Here is a 20612-nt window from a genome sequence, read left to right on the forward strand (position 1 = left end):
GCGTCGAGGGTTTCAAACTTAGGGAAGCTCTTCTGCAACGTATTCGTTGTAGATTAAGAACGTGAAAGATGCACTGCTACCTTAAGACAGCAGCCAAAAGCGAGCGCACGTCAAGAAATGGGTTTCGACCGATGCGATGGGCGGCAGGCGCCCGAAGCTGGTCTCACCTCCGGGCCCCGCTGCCCCGCTGCCCGTGCATCGTCCTCCTTCAGCTACCCCGTCCGCGACACTCCTTCCGCCGAGCCTTCTTCCCTGCCCTCTTCTACGCCAAATGAAATGCCTTGACCATCACATTGCAGATGTGCCGCCAGCAGCCCCCATCATCTAACACAAGCGGAGGCAAGAACCCCCAGCGGCCCGCCGCAACTTGCAACTGCAACGTACGGTCATAAGCGCACGGCACGATGTCTATTCTTGCCCTTATACTGAAGGCCGAGCAACGCCACGAGTAATGACATCACCACCCTCGAACGGCCGCGCTTTATTGAAGCGCTTCGGCACCTCAGTGCAGCGCGCCACCTACAGAGGCTGCCTCCCTGGGTGCCTGCACCTCGGCTGGTCAACAACCCCCCGGCACCGCCTTGCCTTCTTTCCTTGCATCTACATCACCTCCTCACCCTGCCTAACTACACCGTGCACCACACCACAAATCTCACAAACTGCAAATCATCACATCACGCAATCCTTACTTGAGTTCGCGACATTGCAAGGACATTCCTCTCTCAAACCTTCAATGTTCAATCATGCATCCAGCTCCTCGTTGTCGTACACCATGAAGCCCAGCTTCTCGCGGTTGCGGTTGATGCAGGCCAGGTCGTCTGCGCCCGCGCACGGCTCGCAGGCGCCGCAGGAGCGGCCGCAGTGCGACTCCATGTACGCAGGGTTCTTCTTGCACTGCGGGGGCGTGTGCGTGTATGTGTGTGTGTGTGTGTGTGTGGGAGGGGGGGGGGGGGTAGCGGGCGTGGTGAGGAAAGCCGAAGCGGGGGGCAAGTGGTGGCGATGACGAGGGTTTGTTGTTGATTGAGGGCCCGGGATGGGCCGTGTGGCCTGCAGCCGCCCACGCCCACGCTCCACACAGCTCCGCTTACGGCCTCCGCCTCCGCACACCATGTGTTTCCGCAGCCGCCTCGCGCACACCCGCCCCGGCGCACAACAGTGTCCACATGCTCGCTTGCTCGCTCCTCACCTCGCCCATCCTCTCCCAGTGTTTGCACTGGTCATGTAGGTCCGTACACGCGCCCGGCTCGCCGTCGTGCTCGCCCGCATCAGCCGCCGTCTGCGTCCGTTGGTGGGGTTTTGTGTTTGGGGGAGCACCGGTAAGGCGGCAGTGGTGTGAGGCGCGAAGGCAGGATTGCGGGGTGCGGACGCTAGTACTAGTAGTCTCAAAGCCCACATCAGCTGCCCCACAAACAAAGTAAGGAAAGCCGCTAGGGCCGTGCTCGCCCCACATCAGCTGCCCCACACCCCAGGTAAGGATGGGCCGCGCTCGCCCCACCTTGAAGTAGTCGTCGTAGTTGTAGGGCATGGAGTGCACCCAGGAGGTGGCGGTCCACTTGACGCCCGTCACCACCGGGCAGCCTGCGCGTGAGAGGAAGGGAGGGAGAGAGGGGGAGAGAAAGGGAGGGAGGGAAGCAAATTGAGGAGAAAGAGAGAGAGAGTGGGGGGGGAGATGTTTGTAGGAGGATAAGAGAGGTCATCAGCTGGCGGGATGGGCTAGGGGCATCCACTGACATTACCGTATGTGATTGGTGTGTGGTAGGTCGCGCAGTGGCGGCCCTGCCGCATTCAGGTTCCGGGCCGATGGGCGCAGTCATGCGCACACACCGCTGGCCCGACCCTGTCCGGACCGGTCTGGTCTGGTCAGCACCGGGCGGATGCAACAGACCATACACACGCGCGACGGTCTCACCCGTGTGCAGCGACAGGGGATCGTGGGTGCCGTCTGGCTTTATGGACCAAAACATTAGCGCATCGCCCTTCTTGGGCCTGTTTTGGAGGTTGAAAGAGGGAGGGTCGGAGAGTGAAGCACCGTAGGTGGGGGCAACCACACTGGCACACTGCGCACATTACGGTGCCCTGGCCTCGAGCCCGCAGCCTCGCACCACCCTGCTGCCCCTACGGGGCGCCGGTACTTGTGATCCTTTGTGATCCTTTGTGATTCTTTGTCACTCGTAGTGACATGGACGGCTAACCCCGCCTGCGCCCCCTATCCCCACCCACCCACCTGAACGCCACGTGCCCCTGCGCGCACTCGCTGAAGGGGCCCATGCTCTGAGCCAGCGAGGGATCCAGCCAGTGGCCCGAGTCGGGGAAGGCGGTCTCTCCGCCGTACTCCGTGTCGTGCAGGTACAGCAGAACCTGCGTGCGCGCGTGTGTGTGTGTGTGTGTGTGTATGTGTATGTATGTGTATGTGTGTGTAAGGCAATTGCATGGGGGCGGGGAGAGGTGCAGTTGGGGTACGGACGTACGGCGGGGCGTCGAGACGGTCGGGTGGGGGCCCGGCGAGCGTGGAATCACCAAGCATCACAGGCGGTGGCGGTGGAAGGGCGGGGCGCCGTGAACAGAAGCACGGTTAAGAGAAGCACGGACTGTGTGTTGATGACAAAGGCTGTGTGTCGAACATGGAACGAGGCCAGGCGATAGCCAGCGACTCACAGTGGCCATGCGTGGGCTGTCGTCAATGAGAGAGTCCATGTGCGCACCGTACTTCTGACCTGGGCCGTAGCGCAGCACCTGTGTGCGGGTGCGGGTGTCAGGGAATCATTGTTGTGACATCGGCGGCACAACGGGGGCACGCCAGGAGCGGCAGCAGACGACAGGGCTCCTGGTACGAGCGCCCGCCCACACACACCTCCCGTCTCGCCACCTTCGCACGCCATGGGACTCCCACACACTCCCCACACAATCCCCACGCACGTTCCCCCTCCATCACCACCCCAAAACAACCCCCCCACCCCACCCACCCCCACACCTCACCTGCAGGTCCTCCTGGTTCTCCGGCGGCGCCTTGGTCCAGGCCGCCACTCGCCGCAGCACCCGCTCCACCACTGGGTCGTGCCGCCGCCTGTGGAAGCACACGTGGGTATGTGTGCAAGTGGTGGGGGAAAGAAGCGGAAGAAGGGGTGGGATCGGGTTCCCATCCATTACAGTATGACGAGAACCAGAACTGTTCGGTGATACCGTGCACGGCCGGGAGTGATCATCCTCATTAAGCATTTGCGGTACAGTGACCCGTCCTAACTAGGCCACAACGTGTAGCTGATACAAGCTCAGCACATACCTAATGAAAGTGCCGTAGCTGGTACGGATGGTGTCCAGTACGGATGAGCCGTTGGTCCCAACCACCGAGCTCCGTTTCATCTGCAGTGCGGTGCCGCGCGAGGCGAGCGGCGGGACCATGGGATCATGGGCTGGGGCGCAGCAGGGCCGCCATGCGCGCAGGAGTAAACCAATGCAGAGCCAGACCGTTCCCCGTGTCGCCCATTCTGGTCCGGGTAACCGCATGCTCGTGGGGTGTACAGAATACTTCCAGAGGCCGCGTCCAACCCACAGGCTGCCTGGGTCGCCGGCCCCCTTCCATTTCTGAAGGTGCTGAGGACACCACCAGCACCACCAGCAGCCGCCACACGCCCCGGACGGACTGCACACACACGCCGGCACCACCCACCATGGGCGCCGCGGTCCGCTTGATGTGGCGGCATTCGGCATCCGACAGGAAGTTGTGGTAGATGAACACACGCGGGTTCCATGACACCGTCTCGATCCTTTGTGTGGGGGTGGGGGGGTGGGGCGGTCAGTGTATGGAGAGTGAAGTGATTACTCACGAGGTATAAGTGCCGACGTTTAAGAGGAGCAGCAGGAGGGGGAGTGAGGGTTGTAAGAAGCAATCCCAAAATGCGGGGGACGGTGGGAGAAGAGGACGGATGGCGAGGACAGGGGCCTTTTGATTGGAATCAATAGCCCGAGGCCTTAGGCGCAGCTGCTGCCGAGTCGTGGCCGCGCAGTGCGGCTGTGTGCGTGGGCTGGGTGCATGCAGATACGGGCATCAGGCACGTTGAGCATGCAATTGTTTGGATTTTGTTTGGAGCGCAGCCCAACACAGCGCTCCCATTGGGCTGCGTGCGGGCCTGCGGGGCCGGGCCAACTCGACTTGGTGCGGCCCTTTCCCTCTCCCATCTCCTTCTATGAAACACTGTAAGAAGTTGTCTTATACGCATCTCAGGTTTGAATGAAGCCTGATGACGGAGTGCGTTACCTGCAGGTACCTACAGCCACCGCGCGCTCCCACATGCAGTGGGTGGCCCTCACCTCCCTGATCCCCACCTCCCAAACCCATCGTCTCACCATGGGATGCCCTCCGACTCCGTCACGGTCTGCGTCAAAGACAAGCAAACGGGACGTGTTCGTCCTGACGTCCATCAGCACATGCTGCGTGTCCTTCCCCTGTGTTCTACGTACCGTGTTGACATGTGCGCCTCCGTCCATACTCCCTCCACACTCCTTCTGACACCCGCCCTCCATCATAACGTACCAGCGACCACTCCTCTGCAGCTCGCTGGCTATATGTTTCGCCCTTCCACCCGATGAGCCGCTCCTCGTCCACTGCGCGCGAGTGACGGACGGAGGAGTGAAGAGGGGGTCGCGAGCCGCGAGGCGCGAGGTAGCAGCGGCAGGTGCCGAACCGACTGGCGAGTCGAGTAAATGCACCGCACTCACCATCAGTAGAGAACGAAGATACTGCAACTGCGCTTAGCAAGTAAAGCAGCGCAGACAAGAATTTCGCCAGCATTTTATGTGTTGCGACCGAGTCGCAAATGCAATTGGTTGCTACCGGATCATTTAATGGCTTAACACCATCTGTCAAGTCTTTTGCAAGGAAGAATGCAGGGTGGGCCTGGCTCGCTGGCACGAGCAGGCGCACGCGTGGAGTAAAAAGCAGGTATTGGGGTTCTTTAGCTCGTTATGTATATAACTAGAGAGCGAGTCATAGATGACCTGTTCTGGTTGATTCTTGGTCGCATTAATTATGTGCGTCGGTTGGCCCGCGCGCGTGCCCCCCCCCCCCCCTGGTAATCCCAGTTTCGCCCAGGCAACCCCCGCCAGTCGGGAGGCGAGCATTGCGTGTACCAGTCATGCCAAAGCCTTGGTGAACTCGGGTACCCAGGAAGGAACCCGGGGACTCTGACTTGAAGACACCGGAGCCAGCATGGGTGGCAAAGTGTGAAGCGCACCGCATGCCCGTGTCATTGAAGTGCGTAGTGTCAGGAAGCGGGCCCGCGCGGCCCCTGCTTAGCAGGATTGCAGTGCGCGCCCGTACGCAGCCTAAGAAGCCGCGTCCTCTCAGCGCAAGTGCGCATCCCGTCAGCTGACAGCCTGCTCGCCCTGCAGGTGGCAGGCCTCACCATCCTCAACCCCTGTCCTCAACCTGCCTCAATATAGGCAAGTGCACGCACAAATCCCAACGTCACCCACACCATGAGCCCCACCCAGCAAGGGCCTTGTGATTTGGTGGTGTTACAGCAGGCCGTCGCCCTCCGACTGACCTGTTACCTAAGTTCGCAATCCGACGTCTCACAACGGTGGACGTCTGTTGAAAGTTCGTCGCGAGCACAGACGCCAAAACACGGAACTTGGGGGCGGCCCGTGCAAAATCACCAGACGGCTGCAGCCCAAAATCGCCTCCTGGCGCGGCACAGGCCACCACCGCAAGCACGGTGCGGGGCATGCGGCTCAAGCGCTCACCTCATCCGTGCCTTTCAAGACGGCACCGCTCCAGCGCTGACCAATCTAGCCCACCGGTCATCACACCGACACCTTCAACACACAACCCCGCGGGCAGCAGCACACATGCGCCCGCCTGGCCCCGTCTGCAGGCGCAGCAGCGCTTGCATACCACCCGCGACAGGTGCCCCATGTCCACCCAATTTCCGGCCAACAGCCGCACGCCTTGAACTCGCCAACTCCTGCTGAAGCTGGCACGCGTCCCTGGCGCTTAGCTCCTGCGCCGCCACTGTTCATCTCAACGTCCACCCAGCGCCCATGCACCGCGCCCTCCGATGGTAACGTGCGATATGGGTCAGGCTGCCTTCGGGCCTGTTATCCAGGACGTTATGCGCCTGCCACGTTTGCCTGTCGACGCTGCTTGCAAAGCTGCATTCAGCTCTGCGGCTGGCGCTTCGCACGCCCATGCATGGGCCCAGGCTCCTCGCTCCTAGCTGCTGCGGGTTTAGGCATTTACTTGCCGCCAACGCCGCTGTTGGGCAGGCACTTGGTGGCGTTGTAGATGTTGGCCGGGCTGAGCACGAACATCTTGGACGAGTCGCTGTGGTCGGGAACGTGGGATGGTAGGAGAGAAAGGAAGTGGAGTTGTCAGGAGCAGAAACAGCACGCATGGAAGCTTCCAAACAGCCGCTGATACCCATGCATGTCCCCCCTCCCTCGGGAGATATCTCCAAGCACACCAACCTGCCAGATCTGCCAGCAGCACGTGGAAATCACACCTGAACCCAAACCGTGCCACACGCGCGATGCACGCACCGGATGTGGTCGCGGGTCATCTTCTCGTTGAAGTGCTGCTTGCCGGCGTGGCGGGCAGTCACCTTGCCCGAGCCAGTGACCTTGAAGCGCTTAGCAGCCGACTGCAAAACACAGAACGTAGTGATAGCGTCAAGCTGGCGGGGGGGAGGGGGTAGGGCCGTAGGGGCGACGTTCCGCCCCGGGGAGTGCGGCGCCAGGTGGCCGAGCCGGGCAGGAACGTGTGGCCCTCCATGACCCAAAAGCTGACCGCAAGCCCTGTAAGACCGTCACAGCTTTATGTATAGTGAATTGTATCGAAACCGCGCTCACCTTGCGGGTCTTCAGCTTGGCCTCCACAACCACGGTGGTGGGAGCGGCCTTGACGGGCTGTGTGGAAAAGCATAGATCCGTGAATCGAGCGAATAAGATATCGGGGGTGAAGGTACCCCACTGCTTCTGAGCCTCGCGACCGAGCAAGGTGGTCGGCATTTTGTTGCGTAGAGCGCTCCTCGCCCCTCTAGTACATGAACAAGAATTTAAGCAAATCAAACACTATGTTTGGGTCATCTGCCAGGCCTACCGCGACGGAGCGCACAGGGGCCACCGGCGACGCCAGGAAAGCCGAGCTGCGCGAGGCAACCTTGGGCGCCTGCACATATGAACCAAACACACCATTCATAAGCCAATCTTCAACCTGAAAGCACCTAGGCTAGCACAACTGCCCAGGAGAGGCCGAGCCGCCCGAGTAGCAGCAAGCACCACAAGGCTGGCCCAGCCAGGCGACCCTCCCGAGCTCCTTTATCTACCCAGACAGGCGCTTTCAATATCAAAGAGAAGCATTCCAACAATTGCGGTTGGGAGGCTCACCAGCGACGAGCGCATGCACAGAGAGGCCATTTTGAAGAGTTGGTGAAGTGAAGGGTATAGGTCGGGGAAATGACCGTCGGTATAATTGACCACAGATATCCTGCAGAGCTAAGTGGGGGAGCCACCCAGTCGCGAAGGCCGCGATGGGGACGAGTGCTGAATCGGTCGGCCGGGTGCTCCACCTGGTCTTCCGCAGGAAACACACATACCAGCAAAATAAAACGCCATTGTAGTTAACTTGCGCCCCTTGTGGTGGAAAAATTCCAAACTTGCTGGAGTTCCATCCGTTCAAGTATTCTGTAGCCCAACCAGTTAAAGGCAATAACAACATCAACAGTCCGATACTAGAAACTTGTGCCGGTGCCGAAACGACGACGTCAAACATGCCTCCGCGCCGTGGCGGTCCCGGCGGCGCCGAGACTGGCACCGCTGCTGCCGATGCTGCTGCTGCCTCAACCCCTGAGCAGGGGAAACCCGCCACCTTCCCCGCAGCTGCGGCCGCGGAGCGCCAGCTGGTTGTACCTACCATTGCCCCCGCGCGCCGCGCGGTGCTGCTGGCGTCGCTTGCGGACGCGGGGGTGTCGACCTCGGCTGCTGCAGGCGGGATCCGGCGCCGGGGCCGCGCGGATTCAGGCGAGCTGTCGGAGGAGGGGAGCGATGACGATGAATCAGACCCCGACGTGTTTGGCAATCTCAAGGTGCGCACAGGTGCTTGCCACGACATGTATATGTGCGGGAAGGGGTGGAGGGAGCAGCAGCGCGGCGGCACCACCCAGTGCACCGCCTCCTTCCCTCCGCACGCGCCTCTATTCCGCCCCATGCATCTCTGTCCCATGCGGCCCTGCGCCATGTGGCCCTGCCTGAGGCCTTTGCATCTCTGTCCCATGTGGCCCTGCACCCTTTGGAGGTCGCGCCCTTGCCTCCTCCCCTCCTCCCCCACCCGCCCCCCGCCCGCCCGCCTGCTGCTCGCCCCACTGCTCCCGCCAGGCGGCGCTGGTGTGGGACTGCGCGGGGCGGCGGCTGTGTGTGAGCGCGCGGCAGTACATGGAGACGGGGCGCAAAGTGGAGGTGAAGGCCAAGGGGCTCATCGACACGGCGGCGGGTGAGGAGGAGTGATGGGAGGAACGGAGGGATGGGAGGAGGGATGCGAGGAGGGATGGGAAGAGGGTTAGGATCAGGGATGGGAGTAAAGAGGGGAGGAGGGGCTTGTACTTGTCAAGGCTCCATGGAAGTAGGAGGTTAAGGCACGATAACATGGATGTAACGTGCCATCGCCCAGAGCCTCACGTGTCATTGGTCCTTCATACCGCCGCCGCTCCACTCTCCTCCCCTCCCCCCCCACACCGCTGCAGGCCAGCACAGGGTGTGGGGCCACGTGCGCCGCAACTTCTACACACACGTGCCGCTGCTGCAGGTGAGCGCCAGTAGCGCTGTGTGGCTGCTGCGGCGGCGGACGCTGCATGCCAACTTGCGCTGCGCCCATCTCGCCCTTCCGGCTCACTCCCTGTCGCTTCCCCGCCCCCCCCCCCCGCCTGCTTGGCCCCGCCACAGCGGCTGCTGGTGGCCCAGACGCAGCGCGGTGCGGGCGGCTGGGTGGATGAGCCCAACCTGGACCCGGAGGCATTCCTGCCGGGTGGGTCCTGACAAGAAAGTGTAAAGATGTTTCACCTACGGATCGGCGGCCGTCACATGGCTAAATCAAAGCTGCCCGGACGGCGGGTCGTCGGCAACGGCAAGCGGCACCAGCGATACCCAAAAGTTTGCCTTACAACTCAACTCCCTGCTCCTGGAACCATCCCCTCAATTGCAGGCGGCCTGCGCTGCCTGCTCTTCCAGGACTGGTGCATCGCGCCGGGGCTGTCCTACGATACAGCCCGCTCGCCGCCGGTGGCCGCCGCCGCGGCCGGCAGCGCCCCCGCCGCCGCCGCCAGCAACAGCAGCAGCGGGCCTGCTCCTGGTCGTGCGGGCCTGGCCTCGCTGGTGGGGCAGCGGGTGCGGTACCAGCTGGCCATCAAGAAGAACCCGCAGGTGGGCTGCTCGGCGGAGGAGGGGCGGGAGGGGAGGGGAGGAGGGGGTTGACTTTGAACCAATCCCGTAAGGAAATAGTCGCGCTGCAAGGATGGGGAGGCGGGGGGAGGGGGCCAGGAGGGGAGGCGGTGAGGAGGGGTGCTGGTAGGCTCGTGGGGTATGTGGGGAGGGAATAGCCGCCCGTTCAAGCAAGAGCGGGAACGGGGTACAGATGGAGTAGCCAAGCCCGGCTAAGACCAAGAATTGAAAACCGGTGGGGTTGGGTCTGGCGATGTCGACTGGGATGGGCTCCGCGCCATCGTTCACTCGCCTCAGCCAGCCTTATGCTGTGAAGTGTACATTATGCATGCCTTGTCTCAGGACCTTGAGTCCATGACCCGACTCCTAATCACCACCTCCCGCCAACACCGCATCCCACCTCCCATCAACACCGCATCCCGCGTGCCTCCCGCCTGCCTCCTACCTCCCACCAACACCGCATCCCGCCTGCGCCCCACCTGCATCCCGCCTGCCTCCCGCCTGCGCCCCGCCTGCGCCCCGTCTCTCACCTGCTGTCAGGTGCTGCGCAACAGCTCCACCGCGGACGTGTGGGTGGCGGCCAAGGCGCTGGCCGAGTTCGACGCCAAGGCCTCAGAGGTGAGCAGCTGGGAGGGTGCGGGATATAGAGGTTCTAAGAGTCAAACCCACAGTGAAACCCCAAGTGTGCTCTGGGGGGGCGAGGCCGCGAGGGTGAAAGCCTGGGGCGTATTGGGCAAGCTAAACGCACATACGGTATGCGATTTAGTGCGAAGTGATGAGGGGGAGAGAGAGCGCAGGAGAGGTTGGGTGCGGTCGGCACAGGCGCCGGAACGGCACGTGCCCCATGTTTCCAATGCCCAGACGCGGTCTCTGCCCGTCGCCTGCAACACGGCACACGACACGCCGCGACACGCCCAGACTGTGTGTGAACGGCTCTGTGCTGCTGCCCTGCAGGTGACTCTGGGCGGCTCCATCCGGCTCAAAGCCATCCGGTGAGGCGGCCAGGGCCCGGTCGGGGCGGCAGGGGCGCCAGCAAGGGTGCACACGCCAGCAGTGGCGCCAGCAGGGGCGCACACGCCAGCCGGGGTGCACACGCCAGGTGGACATGCATGGGGTTTTGCACGCCCGCCATGCGGGGTGCACTGCTGGGCGCTGCTGCCCTCTGACCCACCTGTCTTTGTTGCGCCCAAAAAAGCACCTCATACTCCTTCTATCTCCCACTCCTCCACACACAAGCCCCGCTCCCCCAACTTGCCGCTTTTCCGCTTTCCTAAACATATTTGCACCATCCCCCCCTGGCTACGCCTTCACTTCTTAGCTAATTACGTATGAACCTCCTTGTTTCATTGGGTTTGGTTTAGCTTGGGCTGGTATCTATAACCCCCCTCCCCCTGCACTCTTTTCCTGTGCAGCTACGGTGTGACGGGCGGCGGCCAGGACCTGCGGCTGACGGCGGGGCTGGACCTGCTGCACGACGACAGCGGCAAGCTGGCCAAGGTGGGGGAGGGGTGTGGGGAGGTGGGGTGGCTTAACTCTGAACCGATCCCGTAAGGAAACAGTCGCGCTGCGAGGAGAAGCTGCAGCCGCATATGCGATGTGGGGTGGGGTGGGCGGGTGGGGCATTGGGACGGGGCGGGTGAGCGTGGGCTGTGAAAAGGCGGGGCCAGTGGTGTCCCGAGCCCGAGGGAGGCAGCTCAAAATGGCGGGTGCGCGCGCAATCTCCCCGTGTTCACCCACCCCCTGTTCACCGCATACCCCGCCCTCATCGACCCCCGCCCGCCGCCCCGCATGCCGCCCCACCCCCGCCAGCTGCCGTACCTCCACGTCAGCGACGGCAAGCTGGGCGCCAAGCTGCAGCTGCGCCGCTGGACCGTCACCTACACGCTGTGAGGCGACGACAATGATGTTTGTGGAACGTATGTGTGGTGTGATTTGCCGTGGCAGGGCTGTGGTGTGCTGAGGCAAGTGGCATTCCTGTTGCGAACGTTCCAGCAACGTTCGGGTTGAGGTGGGCGGGGGCGGCATGCGGTGCGGTTTGGTGGGGCGCAGGCACGCCGCGTTTGAAAGACGGCGTGCTCCGCTGCACAGCGCTTGCCACAACGCCATGATATGCGCCGGATGCTTTTTAGAAGCAGGTGCGGAGGCGCTGTAGTAAGGCTGCTTAAGACGGTGGGATGCTCCCGGCATCTACATACAACAGTAACAGTTGGTGCGGCATCTTCACAAGGATGTCCGTATCAAGTGTGCTGATTGCCGGTGATAGATCATCATCGACTTGGCTGGGTTTGCGCTAGATCTTGATCATGAGTAATGATGCCTGCTGCCTCAAGGGCATGCCCTGCCAGCCTGCTTACTCGTGATGGAACATGGCAAGGGGCAGGAAAGCGTAGTCCCGATGTGTGTGGCTCCCACCCGTGCCCACATAAATGCGTAGCAAGAAGGGACAAGGCATTGGTGCGTCGTTCGCGCGCTGTTACTGTACCGACGGTAGCTGGCAGGTTGTGTCGATGTTTTGCTGACGCGCATTCCTCACGCTCCGGGCGCCCGGCCAAGGCGATAGCACCACACAGACTCAATGCGACGCCACACCGCGCGGATAGCATAGCCGATGCGCACCTGCAGGCAGTCGACCGGCGTCCACGGATGAGCTGTGTAGACGAGCACTAGCGTAATGCAACGGCGTGCAGCAAAACAATGGCCGGGCGACAGTGTGACAAGCAGGGGCAAGAACAAGGCGAAGCAAAGCAGAAGAGGGGCCCGAATGTGTACGACAATTGTGGCGGGCAGGCCGAATGCGGTGCAACACGCCAACAACACAACCGGAGGTGAGGAAGCGTTGCTGATGGCGAGGATAGGTGCTGCGACGTTCGGTAGGGGAGCTGTGGCCGCGCACTAGATGGGAGGAAGTTTCCGAGGTGTTGTTTCCGAGGCATTGTTTGTGGCTGATGTTTGTGGCTGATTAAGAAAGAAGCAGAGTTTCGGCTGTGAGCGGCTGGCGAGGAGAGGCGGGGGCTGTTGCGTTTTGGAAGGCGGGCGGAAGGCCGCACACGCCGGGAGTCGGGCAGGCTGCCAGCCTGCTTACAGGTAGTGCAATAGCGATTTGCGTATGGGCGACTGGTTAGCCTCTGGTGTAACGTCTTTTCTGGCAGAGCTGCCAGGGCCTCTCGCCAAGGCCTCCGCACTTATTTTGGTGGTACAACGTGTTATAGAAGATGCTTAAGAGTTAATGAGGCACCCACAGTACGTCACGCACCTGAGCCCGAGTCCGACGTCCTGACTGCTCCTGCCTAGGCAAAACTCTGCAACCCACGCAAGTCCGCACCCCACGCCGATCCCTCACACCACCTCCTCCCCCGCCGCCGCCGCCGCGTTCGCTGCCTTCGTCAATGTCGCCTCCTTCGCCGCCTCGCGCTTCTCCCAGCCCAGCCCCCGGCCATTGCCTCTCGGACGTGCCTTTCCCGCAAATCCTTTCGGGCACTCCGTACATTGCTCGCGTCACCTCGCGGCAAGCGCCCCTCACTATCACCCGTATCTAGTTGGCCCAGATGCAGTTTTCCCGACCACCGGCTGCCACGTGTAGATCATTGGTCACCGTCCACCTTGGCCTTCTTCGCTGCCCGCTCGCCTGCAGGCCACACCCACGGCGCAGGTCACTCCATCCAGCAAGGAATCTAGCGGTTTCACACCCATGCACAGTTGCTTCCCAGAGCGGCACGCATTGCCTTGACCGATCATAGTTGCTCACGTCCCCGCGCAACGGGCTTCTGCCCTTACGTACCCGCGCGACGCTCGTCTGCCCGTTGCTGGTGCGTCTCAATGTCCAGGGCATCCCATGGGTACACGATCCTGGGTAGCGGCGGGAAAGCAATCGAGTCATGGGGCGCGAGCTAGGAATGTGTGGAATGTTGTTGATGGCGGTTGGCGACCAAGTGCAAGGGCCTTACTGAACATTGTGAACAGCGCGGCTATCGGGTGCTCAGCGCCCCACCATGCTAAACAACCGCATGGCCCCTACTCGCTCCAAACCAGGCACGCCATGCCTTCCGCTCCTGCCCCAAGCCCCCGACGCCTTGTGCCCCCGCCGCTCCTGTGTCCCCTCCTGTGTCCCCTGTGCCCCCTCCGCTCCTTGTGCCCCCTCCGCTCCTGCCCCTCGCCCCCGACGCCTTGTGCCCAACCCGGCACAACCCGCCGCGCCTTGCCCAAGTCGGCACGCCATACCACACTCCATCAGCAAGCTAGCAGGCGCCCAAGCCCCCCATACCCGGCCTCACCAGTTGTCTGGTACATCCATGCACCTGCGCGCAGCAGTGAGGGGCGCACAGCAGCCGTGCAGGAAGCGACATGAAAAGGGCGGTCCACGGAAACTCAGCGGCACACCAATGCACCAAGGGGGAGGCTGCATGCCTGCCCCACACAATCCATGGCCGCCCCCGCCTCACTTGAAATAGCGGCTCTCCAGGACGTCCGCTGGCAGGGATCCCTTCTTGTCCTTAATCTTGTTGTGCACCACAAACACGCCCTGAAGCGGCACCAGGGAATAACGGGGCGTGGTCGGGTGTTGATTCACGTCAGCGAGGCCCCCTCTCACGGGAGCTGCGCCCCCCAAGGGCTACCGGAGATGTGCCGGAGCTACGCCTCTCGTCAGCTTTCCAGAATGCCCGACGACCGACGACCGCCAACCGCCAACCCACCAGCTTGGGCTGCTGCCACTCCGGCTCGCCCTCCTTGCGCCTCGCCTCGTACTCGTGCCGCTGCTTCTCCGCGTCCTGGCAACAAGGACAAGTTGTGCGATGTATAATACGCTTGTTGCTGTGTAAAGCAGCTGCCAGCCATGGTGCAGTGTAGAGAGCCCCTCTAAGGAAAGGCCGAGGCAGCTGCTCCATGGCCTGCCGCCAAGACCGCACGCGGGTGCCCCTTCGAGAGCAACACCACAGCCGCTTACTCCGTACACCACCCCATCGCCCACTCCCACATCATACAATCCCGCCCCGTCTGGCGCATTCCACGTATGGGCGGGGACGCGCATGACATTCTGCCCCTTAACACACACACACACACACACACACACACACACACACACACACACACACACGTGCCGCGCCTACCTTGGTCAGCTCCGCCACGGCGTACGACAGGGTCTTGCGCGTGTCGTCCACCTCGTCCACGATCAGGATGTTGTGGCCCTGTGGGTTATGTGGGTTTGGCGAGGTCAGGCAGTGCCCTGAAATGCAGTAACCTGAGTTGGGTGATTGGGTGTGAGTTGGGCGGGTGCTGGGTGCAGGGCAAGTTGCGCGCGCGCGCGTTGAGTGCCCCAAACATGGCCCCGGCGCGCCCTATTGCAAAAGGAGCCCACGATATGAGGCCGCCGACAACATCAGCAGGACTGCAGTGCCAAAGCTCTTGCGCAATGTTGCGGCCATGGCAGGGAGGCTGGTCCAAGGGACGAGCAAGGAGGGAAGCACACCCATTGTCGCGTGCCACTCCGTTGTCAAGTGACCACGCTCTCCTCCTCGCTTTATTGCATTGGGTTTGGTTTAGTTTGGGCTGGTATCTACAACACCCCCGCACACCAATCCACACGCACACACACCCCACTGGCTTGCACGCACGCACGCACGCACGCACGCACGCACGCATGCACCTGCAACGAGATGCCAGTGCCCTCGCCGTGGCTGTAGTTGAGCCACTGCAGGCAAGGGGTCACAAGCAAGGGGCCAGGAAGTTCAGCAACTCTAAAATGTTTGGGACACGGAGAAACGCGCCTGTGCCTGTGCTTGGGTGCCCTGCCCCAGCCAGTCGGCCTCTCGACCCATCACCGAAACCTCACGCCCAAGACCTAGGCCTAGGGCCCACCTGCGTCTTGCGCACCACAGCTGTGTCCGGGTCGTACTTATCCAGGCTGCACGTGTGGAGGTGAGGTCCCGTCAAACAAGGCAGAGCGAGGCAAGCAAATGGTCGGGCCCGATGCCGCTCTGCTTTCATTGTTGCTTGCAATTCACGACCCCCGCAGTCAGGCACTGTGCCCGTGCTGTAGCAAACATATCTCACTTGTCGTCATACAGCACCAGTCCGATCGTTTGGATAGGCAGGGACTTGCCTGGAATGTTTGCAGCAAGGGGTCCAGCAGGGTACACAGTGTATGCAACGAGTCCATGCCGGCCATGGATATGTTCGCGCTGCCACCCTCAAGCCGCATTCGCAAACTCAACAGCCTACACCGCCAACTTGGCGTTCCAGCCTACTCAGGCGAGAACCCCCCCCTGTCACACGTTTGAATTGTTGTCAAGAAGCCTTTGGTAGCATTCTCACCGCACTTGGCTTTCAGGAACGTCCGCAGCATGCGTGCCGGGATGAAGCCACCTGCACGAGACCGGCGGGCACGGCGCAACACGGCGCAGCCGCTCAGGTGCGGTGAAGTGTACAGTCCAAGGAGATTGCAACGCGGCAGCGAATGCGACAAATCCCGAGAGGAGGAGGAGCTGTCAGCTATGTTGCAACCGTATCTTCCGAAGCGTGGCGCGTGCCGGAGCACGTTCCTGCGTCAACGCCGGCGCCTGGGTCTTCCTGTACGCATGCCTCACCTGAGCCGATTGCGATGATAAGAGTTGGCTTGAAGCTCTCGTAGACGTCCTTCCCTTCCACGCAGTCTGCAATGGCCTGGTGAATTTCGTTATAGCTGATGTGCATCTTCTCGATTGCCATTCTTTCTAATGCCCGAGGGCTTCTATGCGTGATGTTTCCCTAAGAAAACGAAAGCGACAGTCCAACAACCGCGAAAGGTTGTGCAACGCGTGTCGAGCAACTAGTATTTCAGGTGCCTTGCGTTTGAAGGGATTCGTGCATTTACAGCAATGCACGGAGTAGATACCGCTGTTTGCAGGAGCTGGCGGCCATGCGATCATGCAAACTTTTGCACACGCGAACTTACTGTTAATGGCTCGGGCACCAATGTTTGCATTTGCTTTAAGATTTTGAGCACCTCAAATCAAGAAGTAGCTTTTTGTGTGTTTCTGTTTGAACCGTGGGTCGCGATCAGCTTTGCCAACGAGTGGCGCCATTAATGCGCCCCAAGTGACATGCAATTATGTTACTTTAAGCTTATGACATAAGCAAGTGACTGCGTGACTTTCCGACGACAAATGAAACTTGAATGCTGACATTGTGCCCGCGTTCGTTCGCATCCTATACAAGTAATGATTGCAAGCTTACCAGATCATACACGCGTGTGGAGTTAGCGAGATAAAGCTTTGCGTCTCTCGTAAGCGCACTTCGTTAGTCTCAACCTTCCGACGGTCCGCTTAATGCGCCGAGCTCACATACAATTGCATCAACAGTAAACATACGCTGCATACGCTACATTTAGGCTTTGCAAAGCCTTCTCAGCATCGAGTACCCGAAGATCTTTCTTCGTTAACCGCAGGCCTAGCTTGGCTTGGCGCAGCTGCACACGGCTGGTGAGCTAGATGGCAAATGTGTTTACTCAGGTCCCTCTGGGTCGGCTCTGCGCGGCGCTGGGCTCAAACCGGCGCCGTGCTGCGGCCGGGCGGGTGCTGGGGCACGTCGACTGGGTGTCCTTTTGCCCGGGACGTTCACGGTCGTAAATACGTAGTGGTCGATGGAGGGGGTTGACTGATGGAGTCGGGGCACAGGAAAGGGCATGGGGTGCGTGGGCTGAGTGCAGCCAAGCTCATCCGGGGCACGCGTGCATTTCCGCCTTGCATGGTTGCCTCCGCTTACTCATCAGCATCCCGCAGCTATCGAGCGTGCCCTCGTTGTCCGCGTGATGCACGCAGGAAAAGCACTGCCGACCGCTGCCAGCAGCAATCAAATTACACGCGGCTAGCTAGGATTCAGGCAAAAGCGGCGAGCAGCGCCCACCACCATGGCATCCCAGGCGCCCCCGCCGGGGCCCGGTGGGCCAGCAGCAGTAGCAGCAGCTGCTGCAGCCGATGCTACAGCCCCGGCTCCGGCCGCTGCTGCTACTGCCGCAGAGGAGGTGGCGGGTCTGGATCGTGTGCTGACTCGTCTGGCACTCACGGACGATGACAAACTGGAGAAGGTGCGAAAGGAGGTTGCGAGGGCAGTCCTGGCAAGCCGGCGTTCGACCTGACATTCAGCGGGTTGCATACGAGGGGAGGGGGCCAACTGGCGGCGTGCGAGCATATCAATTGGCAGATTTTGCTGCGAAGGCTAGAGCGTTGGGGTTTGGGCACGGGGTTTGGGCACGGCCCCATGCATGAACAGCTGGTGGGCTGAGGACGAGGGTGGCACATGCTGGCTTCCGCCGCAGCTCGCCAGACGCCCCTAGCCATCCGCCACGTGCGCCCGTTGCCGCGGGCCACAGGTGCTGCAGAAGCTCATCCCGGCAGTGATTGGCCAGCTCAAGAGCCCGCACGACGCCACGCGCAAGAAGGTGCTGGAGATCCTGAGTCACGTCAACAAGCGACTCAAGGCAAGTGGAGGGAAAGAGGAACGGTCGGCGGGGCCAGATGGAAGCCCCGTGGGCCAAGGCATCGTGCCGTCACTCACGGGAAGCTGCAGCGCTGCATCCTTGCTTGCTGCCCTTGCTGCACTTGCTGCACATTGTCTCCCGCCCTCGCCGCGGACTCGAATCAAAGTTCCGTTCGTCTCCTCCACGCCGTGCCGCCTGCACAGGCCCTGCCCGCCATGCAGCTGCCGCTCGCGGAGCTGGTGACCATGTACACGTCAGACCCGGCGCCGGGTGGGTGGCGCGGGCCGGGTCGGATGTGGTGGGGCCGGCGTGGGGATGGCGAAGGATCTTTGGGCATGTATCAGGCACGGGGCCGCGAGGCCCCACCACCTCTCCAGTCTGCGTTTGCGCAACATGTAGCGGGATGGTAGCGGGATGGTCCGTTTGACCAGCTGGCGGTTCCTAGCCACATCAGTGTCCAGCCACCGCCGCTACGCCTTCACTTCTCAATTCATCATGAATGTAACCCCCCACCGCGAACCGCCGCTCACGCCGCCCGCCCCGTCAGGCACGCCGGCCCAGGCGGGCGCAATGGTCCGCAACTTCGCGCTGGTGTACGGCGAGATGGCGGCGGAGCGGGCGCCCGGGCTGCAGCGCGTGGCCGCGGTGGGTGAGGGAGCGACCGAAACACACACACGCACACGCAGCACGACTTGGGTGGGGGTGGGGATGGGGGTTGTAGATACCAGCCCAAACGGGGGGTGGCGGGTGGGGATGGCGGCGTTGGTGTCGGCGGGTCGGGGCCCTGGGGCGCAAAACAGCCGGGTGGCTTGTCTGTTGCTACTGGGTGGCGTGGCGGCAGGGCATGCCTCCGTCAGGGCAGCCTGAGTCGTGTCGTCCTTGTCAATAGATTTGTTGCTTACTCTACTCACTGCTTTGTCTCCCCCTGGCGGTTTACCTCCCCCTGTCTCCCCTGTCTTCCCCTGGTGGCCTCCGCAGCTTCCTTCGCTGCTGGCGGGGCTGTCCAAGCGGCCCGCGGCGCACCAGGTGCGGCCGTGCGACCCCTGTTGAGCCCAGCACACAACGCATTGCATACGCGCTGTCTTGCGTGTTTCCCTGCCTTATGAATTCTAACACCAACCCCTGGAACGTGCTTTGCGCTGCATGCATGTTGCCGAACTGAATAGAGCCGAAGATTCAGGTAGTTTACCATGCTGCTTGGACGTGTGTGTTGTGCCCCCGCACGACAGGCGATCCTTCTGCGTATCGCCGCGGGGGCGCTGGAGCACATGCCTCAGCCGTCTGTCACAGGCGCCATCCCGGGCTTGCCAGCCTCCACCACCAACCCCGCCGTTGCCGCCGCCGCCGCCGCCGCTACAGCGGGTGCTGCTGCCGCGGGTGCTGCTGCGGGTGCGGCGGAGGCTGGCGGCGCCGCGCTGTCGCCTGCGGAGGCGGCGCTGCATGCCCGCTTCCCCTTCCTCGCGGACACGGCTGACCGGGACATGTGAGCCACGGCGTGTGTGAGGTGCTGCGGGTTGTTGGTGTGGTGATGTGGTGGTGGTGTTGGTGTGGTGGTGGCGTGTTGGTGTTGTCGTTGCGTAGTAATGTTGTGATGATACTGTTGGTGGTGTCGGGCTGGGCAGCAGCCACGATGTACCCACGCCGCGAAGCCTTCATCCAACCGTTTGTCGTATTTTCATGGACCCTGCTGCTCGCTGCCACGTGCAGCTTCCTGTCGTACGGCCTCAAGCTGGTGCTGTACACGCCCCGTACGACACGTGCGCCCTCCACACCCCTGGCGGCCGGGCAGGTGAGGGTGTCTGGTTGTCTGGGTGTGGGTGCGGGTGTGGGATGGCGGGTGAGGGTGAGGGTATGAGGAGGCAGGGGCAGTTGAGGGTGAGGGTATGGGAAGGCAGGGGCAGGGGCACAAGTAGGGCATTGGCACGGGCGTATGTGCACAGGGCGCGGAACGGGGTGCGGTGGGCATGTGGGCTGGGCTCCAGTGGCCGCCCTCCGGGTTAGCGAGAGGTACCTGTCCGGGCTGACATGCTGAGGTGCTGAGGTGCTGAGGTGCTGAGTGATGAGTTGTTGGTTGGGCTCGCGTGCCGAGAACGCGGCGTACGTGTGTGGCACATCTTCACAGGTGGGCGCCGGTGCTGCCGCCGCCGCCGCGGCTGCCGCCGCCGCGGCTGCTACGCTGCCCCCTCCCGGCGGGCTGAGTGCGGCGGACGTGAAGCAACTGGAGGAGAAGGGCGCGCCCAGCGTCGAGCAGGTAGGCGGGCGGGCGAATGGGTGGGGTGGGGGGTTTGGGGGGTTGGGGGTAGTCCAATTCGAACTACACCAAGACCTAGAGGGGGCGTAGACGGGGGGGGGGCTGCCGGGACGGACATGCCGGCACCGTAGAACTCTGGGTCAGGGGCACGATGGGAAGGATTCAGTGTCGTCAGATGTAAAATAGAAATACGGTATGCGCCACAACAATGCAGCTGTGGAAACTGCAAAACGGCCCATACCCGCCACTCCGCTGCCACATCGCCGCTAATCGCTGTGTTGTCTGTTTTGTGTGTTGTGGCACGATGGAGTAAGGCCCACCCCGCCCCGCCGCCCTGCCCCGCCCTGCCCTGCCCCGCCCTGCCCTACCCTGCCCCGCCCTGCCCCGCCCTGCCCCGCCCTGCCCCGCCCCGCCACGCCCCGCCACGCCCTGCCGCAGTCCTCCAAGCGCAAGTTGGGCCTGCTCAACCTCTTTGCCGCG

The 20612-nt window shown here is 62.2% G+C and overlaps 5 protein-coding genes across 5 annotated transcripts in view; 2 read left to right on the forward strand and 3 right to left on the reverse strand.

Moving 5' to 3' along the window:
- Positions 1-40: 40 nt before the first annotated feature.
- CHLRE_04g217931v5 (uncharacterized protein) lies at positions 41-4993 on the reverse strand. The gene is made up of 12 exons (XM_043061766.1): positions 4717-4993; positions 4532-4602; positions 4345-4373; positions 3668-3764; positions 3281-3360; positions 2977-3064; positions 2656-2733; positions 2225-2358; positions 1910-1986; positions 1496-1578; positions 1187-1276; positions 41-894 (listed from the first exon to the last, which is right to left on the reverse strand). The coding sequence occupies exons 1-12, from the start codon at positions 4787-4789 to the stop codon at positions 742-744; spliced, it is 1053 nt and encodes a 350-aa protein (XP_042925022.1). The 5' UTR covers positions 4790-4993; the 3' UTR covers positions 41-741.
- Positions 4994-5233: 240 nt separating this feature from the next.
- On the reverse strand, positions 5234-7459 carry CHLRE_04g217932v5 (uncharacterized protein). Its single transcript, XM_001701198.2, has 5 exons — positions 7384-7459; positions 7097-7165; positions 6847-6903; positions 6538-6638; positions 5234-6322 (listed from the first exon to the last, which is right to left on the reverse strand). The coding sequence occupies exons 1-5, from the start codon at positions 7411-7413 to the stop codon at positions 6235-6237; spliced, it is 345 nt and encodes a 114-aa protein (XP_001701250.1). The 5' UTR covers positions 7414-7459; the 3' UTR covers positions 5234-6234.
- Positions 7460-7643: 184 nt separating this feature from the next.
- Positions 7644-12405, forward strand: CHLRE_04g217933v5 (uncharacterized protein). The gene is made up of 9 exons (XM_043061767.1): positions 7644-8081; positions 8371-8485; positions 8736-8797; positions 8935-9016; positions 9194-9411; positions 9970-10047; positions 10384-10421; positions 10842-10926; positions 11239-12405. Exons 1-9 carry the CDS (start codon positions 7767-7769, stop codon positions 11317-11319), a joined length of 1074 nt encoding a protein of 357 aa, XP_042925023.1. The 5' UTR covers positions 7644-7766; the 3' UTR covers positions 11320-12405.
- A 90-nt stretch (positions 12406-12495) lies between these two features.
- On the reverse strand, positions 12496-16263 carry CHLRE_04g217934v5 (uncharacterized protein). Its single transcript, XM_001701197.2, has 11 exons — positions 16011-16263; positions 15739-15789; positions 15478-15526; positions 15283-15328; positions 15071-15115; positions 14535-14612; positions 14121-14195; positions 13869-13948; positions 13701-13724; positions 13208-13275; positions 12496-13054 (listed from the first exon to the last, which is right to left on the reverse strand). Exons 1-11 carry the CDS (start codon positions 16114-16116, stop codon positions 13011-13013), a joined length of 666 nt encoding a protein of 221 aa, XP_001701249.2. The 5' UTR covers positions 16117-16263; the 3' UTR covers positions 12496-13010.
- A 100-nt stretch (positions 16264-16363) lies between these two features.
- CHLRE_04g217935v5 (uncharacterized protein) overlaps positions 16364-20612 on the forward strand; it is a 20452-nt gene continuing 16203 nt past the window's right edge. The window contains exons 1-10 of the mRNA XM_043061768.1: positions 16364-16883; positions 17223-17488; positions 17774-17881; positions 18085-18151; positions 18429-18526; positions 18860-18907; positions 19111-19364; positions 19589-19670; positions 20004-20132; positions 20571-20612. The exon at positions 20571-20612 is cut by the window's right edge and continues 143 nt beyond it. Coding sequence (XP_042925024.1) covers positions 17312-17488; positions 17774-17881; positions 18085-18151; positions 18429-18526; positions 18860-18907; positions 19111-19364; positions 19589-19670; positions 20004-20132; positions 20571-20612 — 1005 coding nt within the window. The 5' untranslated portion in view covers positions 16364-16883; positions 17223-17311. The remainder of the gene's footprint in view (positions 16884-17222; positions 17489-17773; positions 17882-18084; positions 18152-18428; positions 18527-18859; positions 18908-19110; positions 19365-19588; positions 19671-20003; positions 20133-20570) is intronic.

The sequence above is a fragment of the Chlamydomonas reinhardtii genome, chromosome 4 (genome assembly GCF_000002595.2).
Source record: "Chlamydomonas reinhardtii strain CC-503 cw92 mt+ chromosome 4, whole genome shotgun sequence".
Lineage (NCBI taxonomy): Eukaryota > Viridiplantae > Chlorophyta > Chlorophyceae > Chlamydomonadales > Chlamydomonadaceae > Chlamydomonas > Chlamydomonas reinhardtii.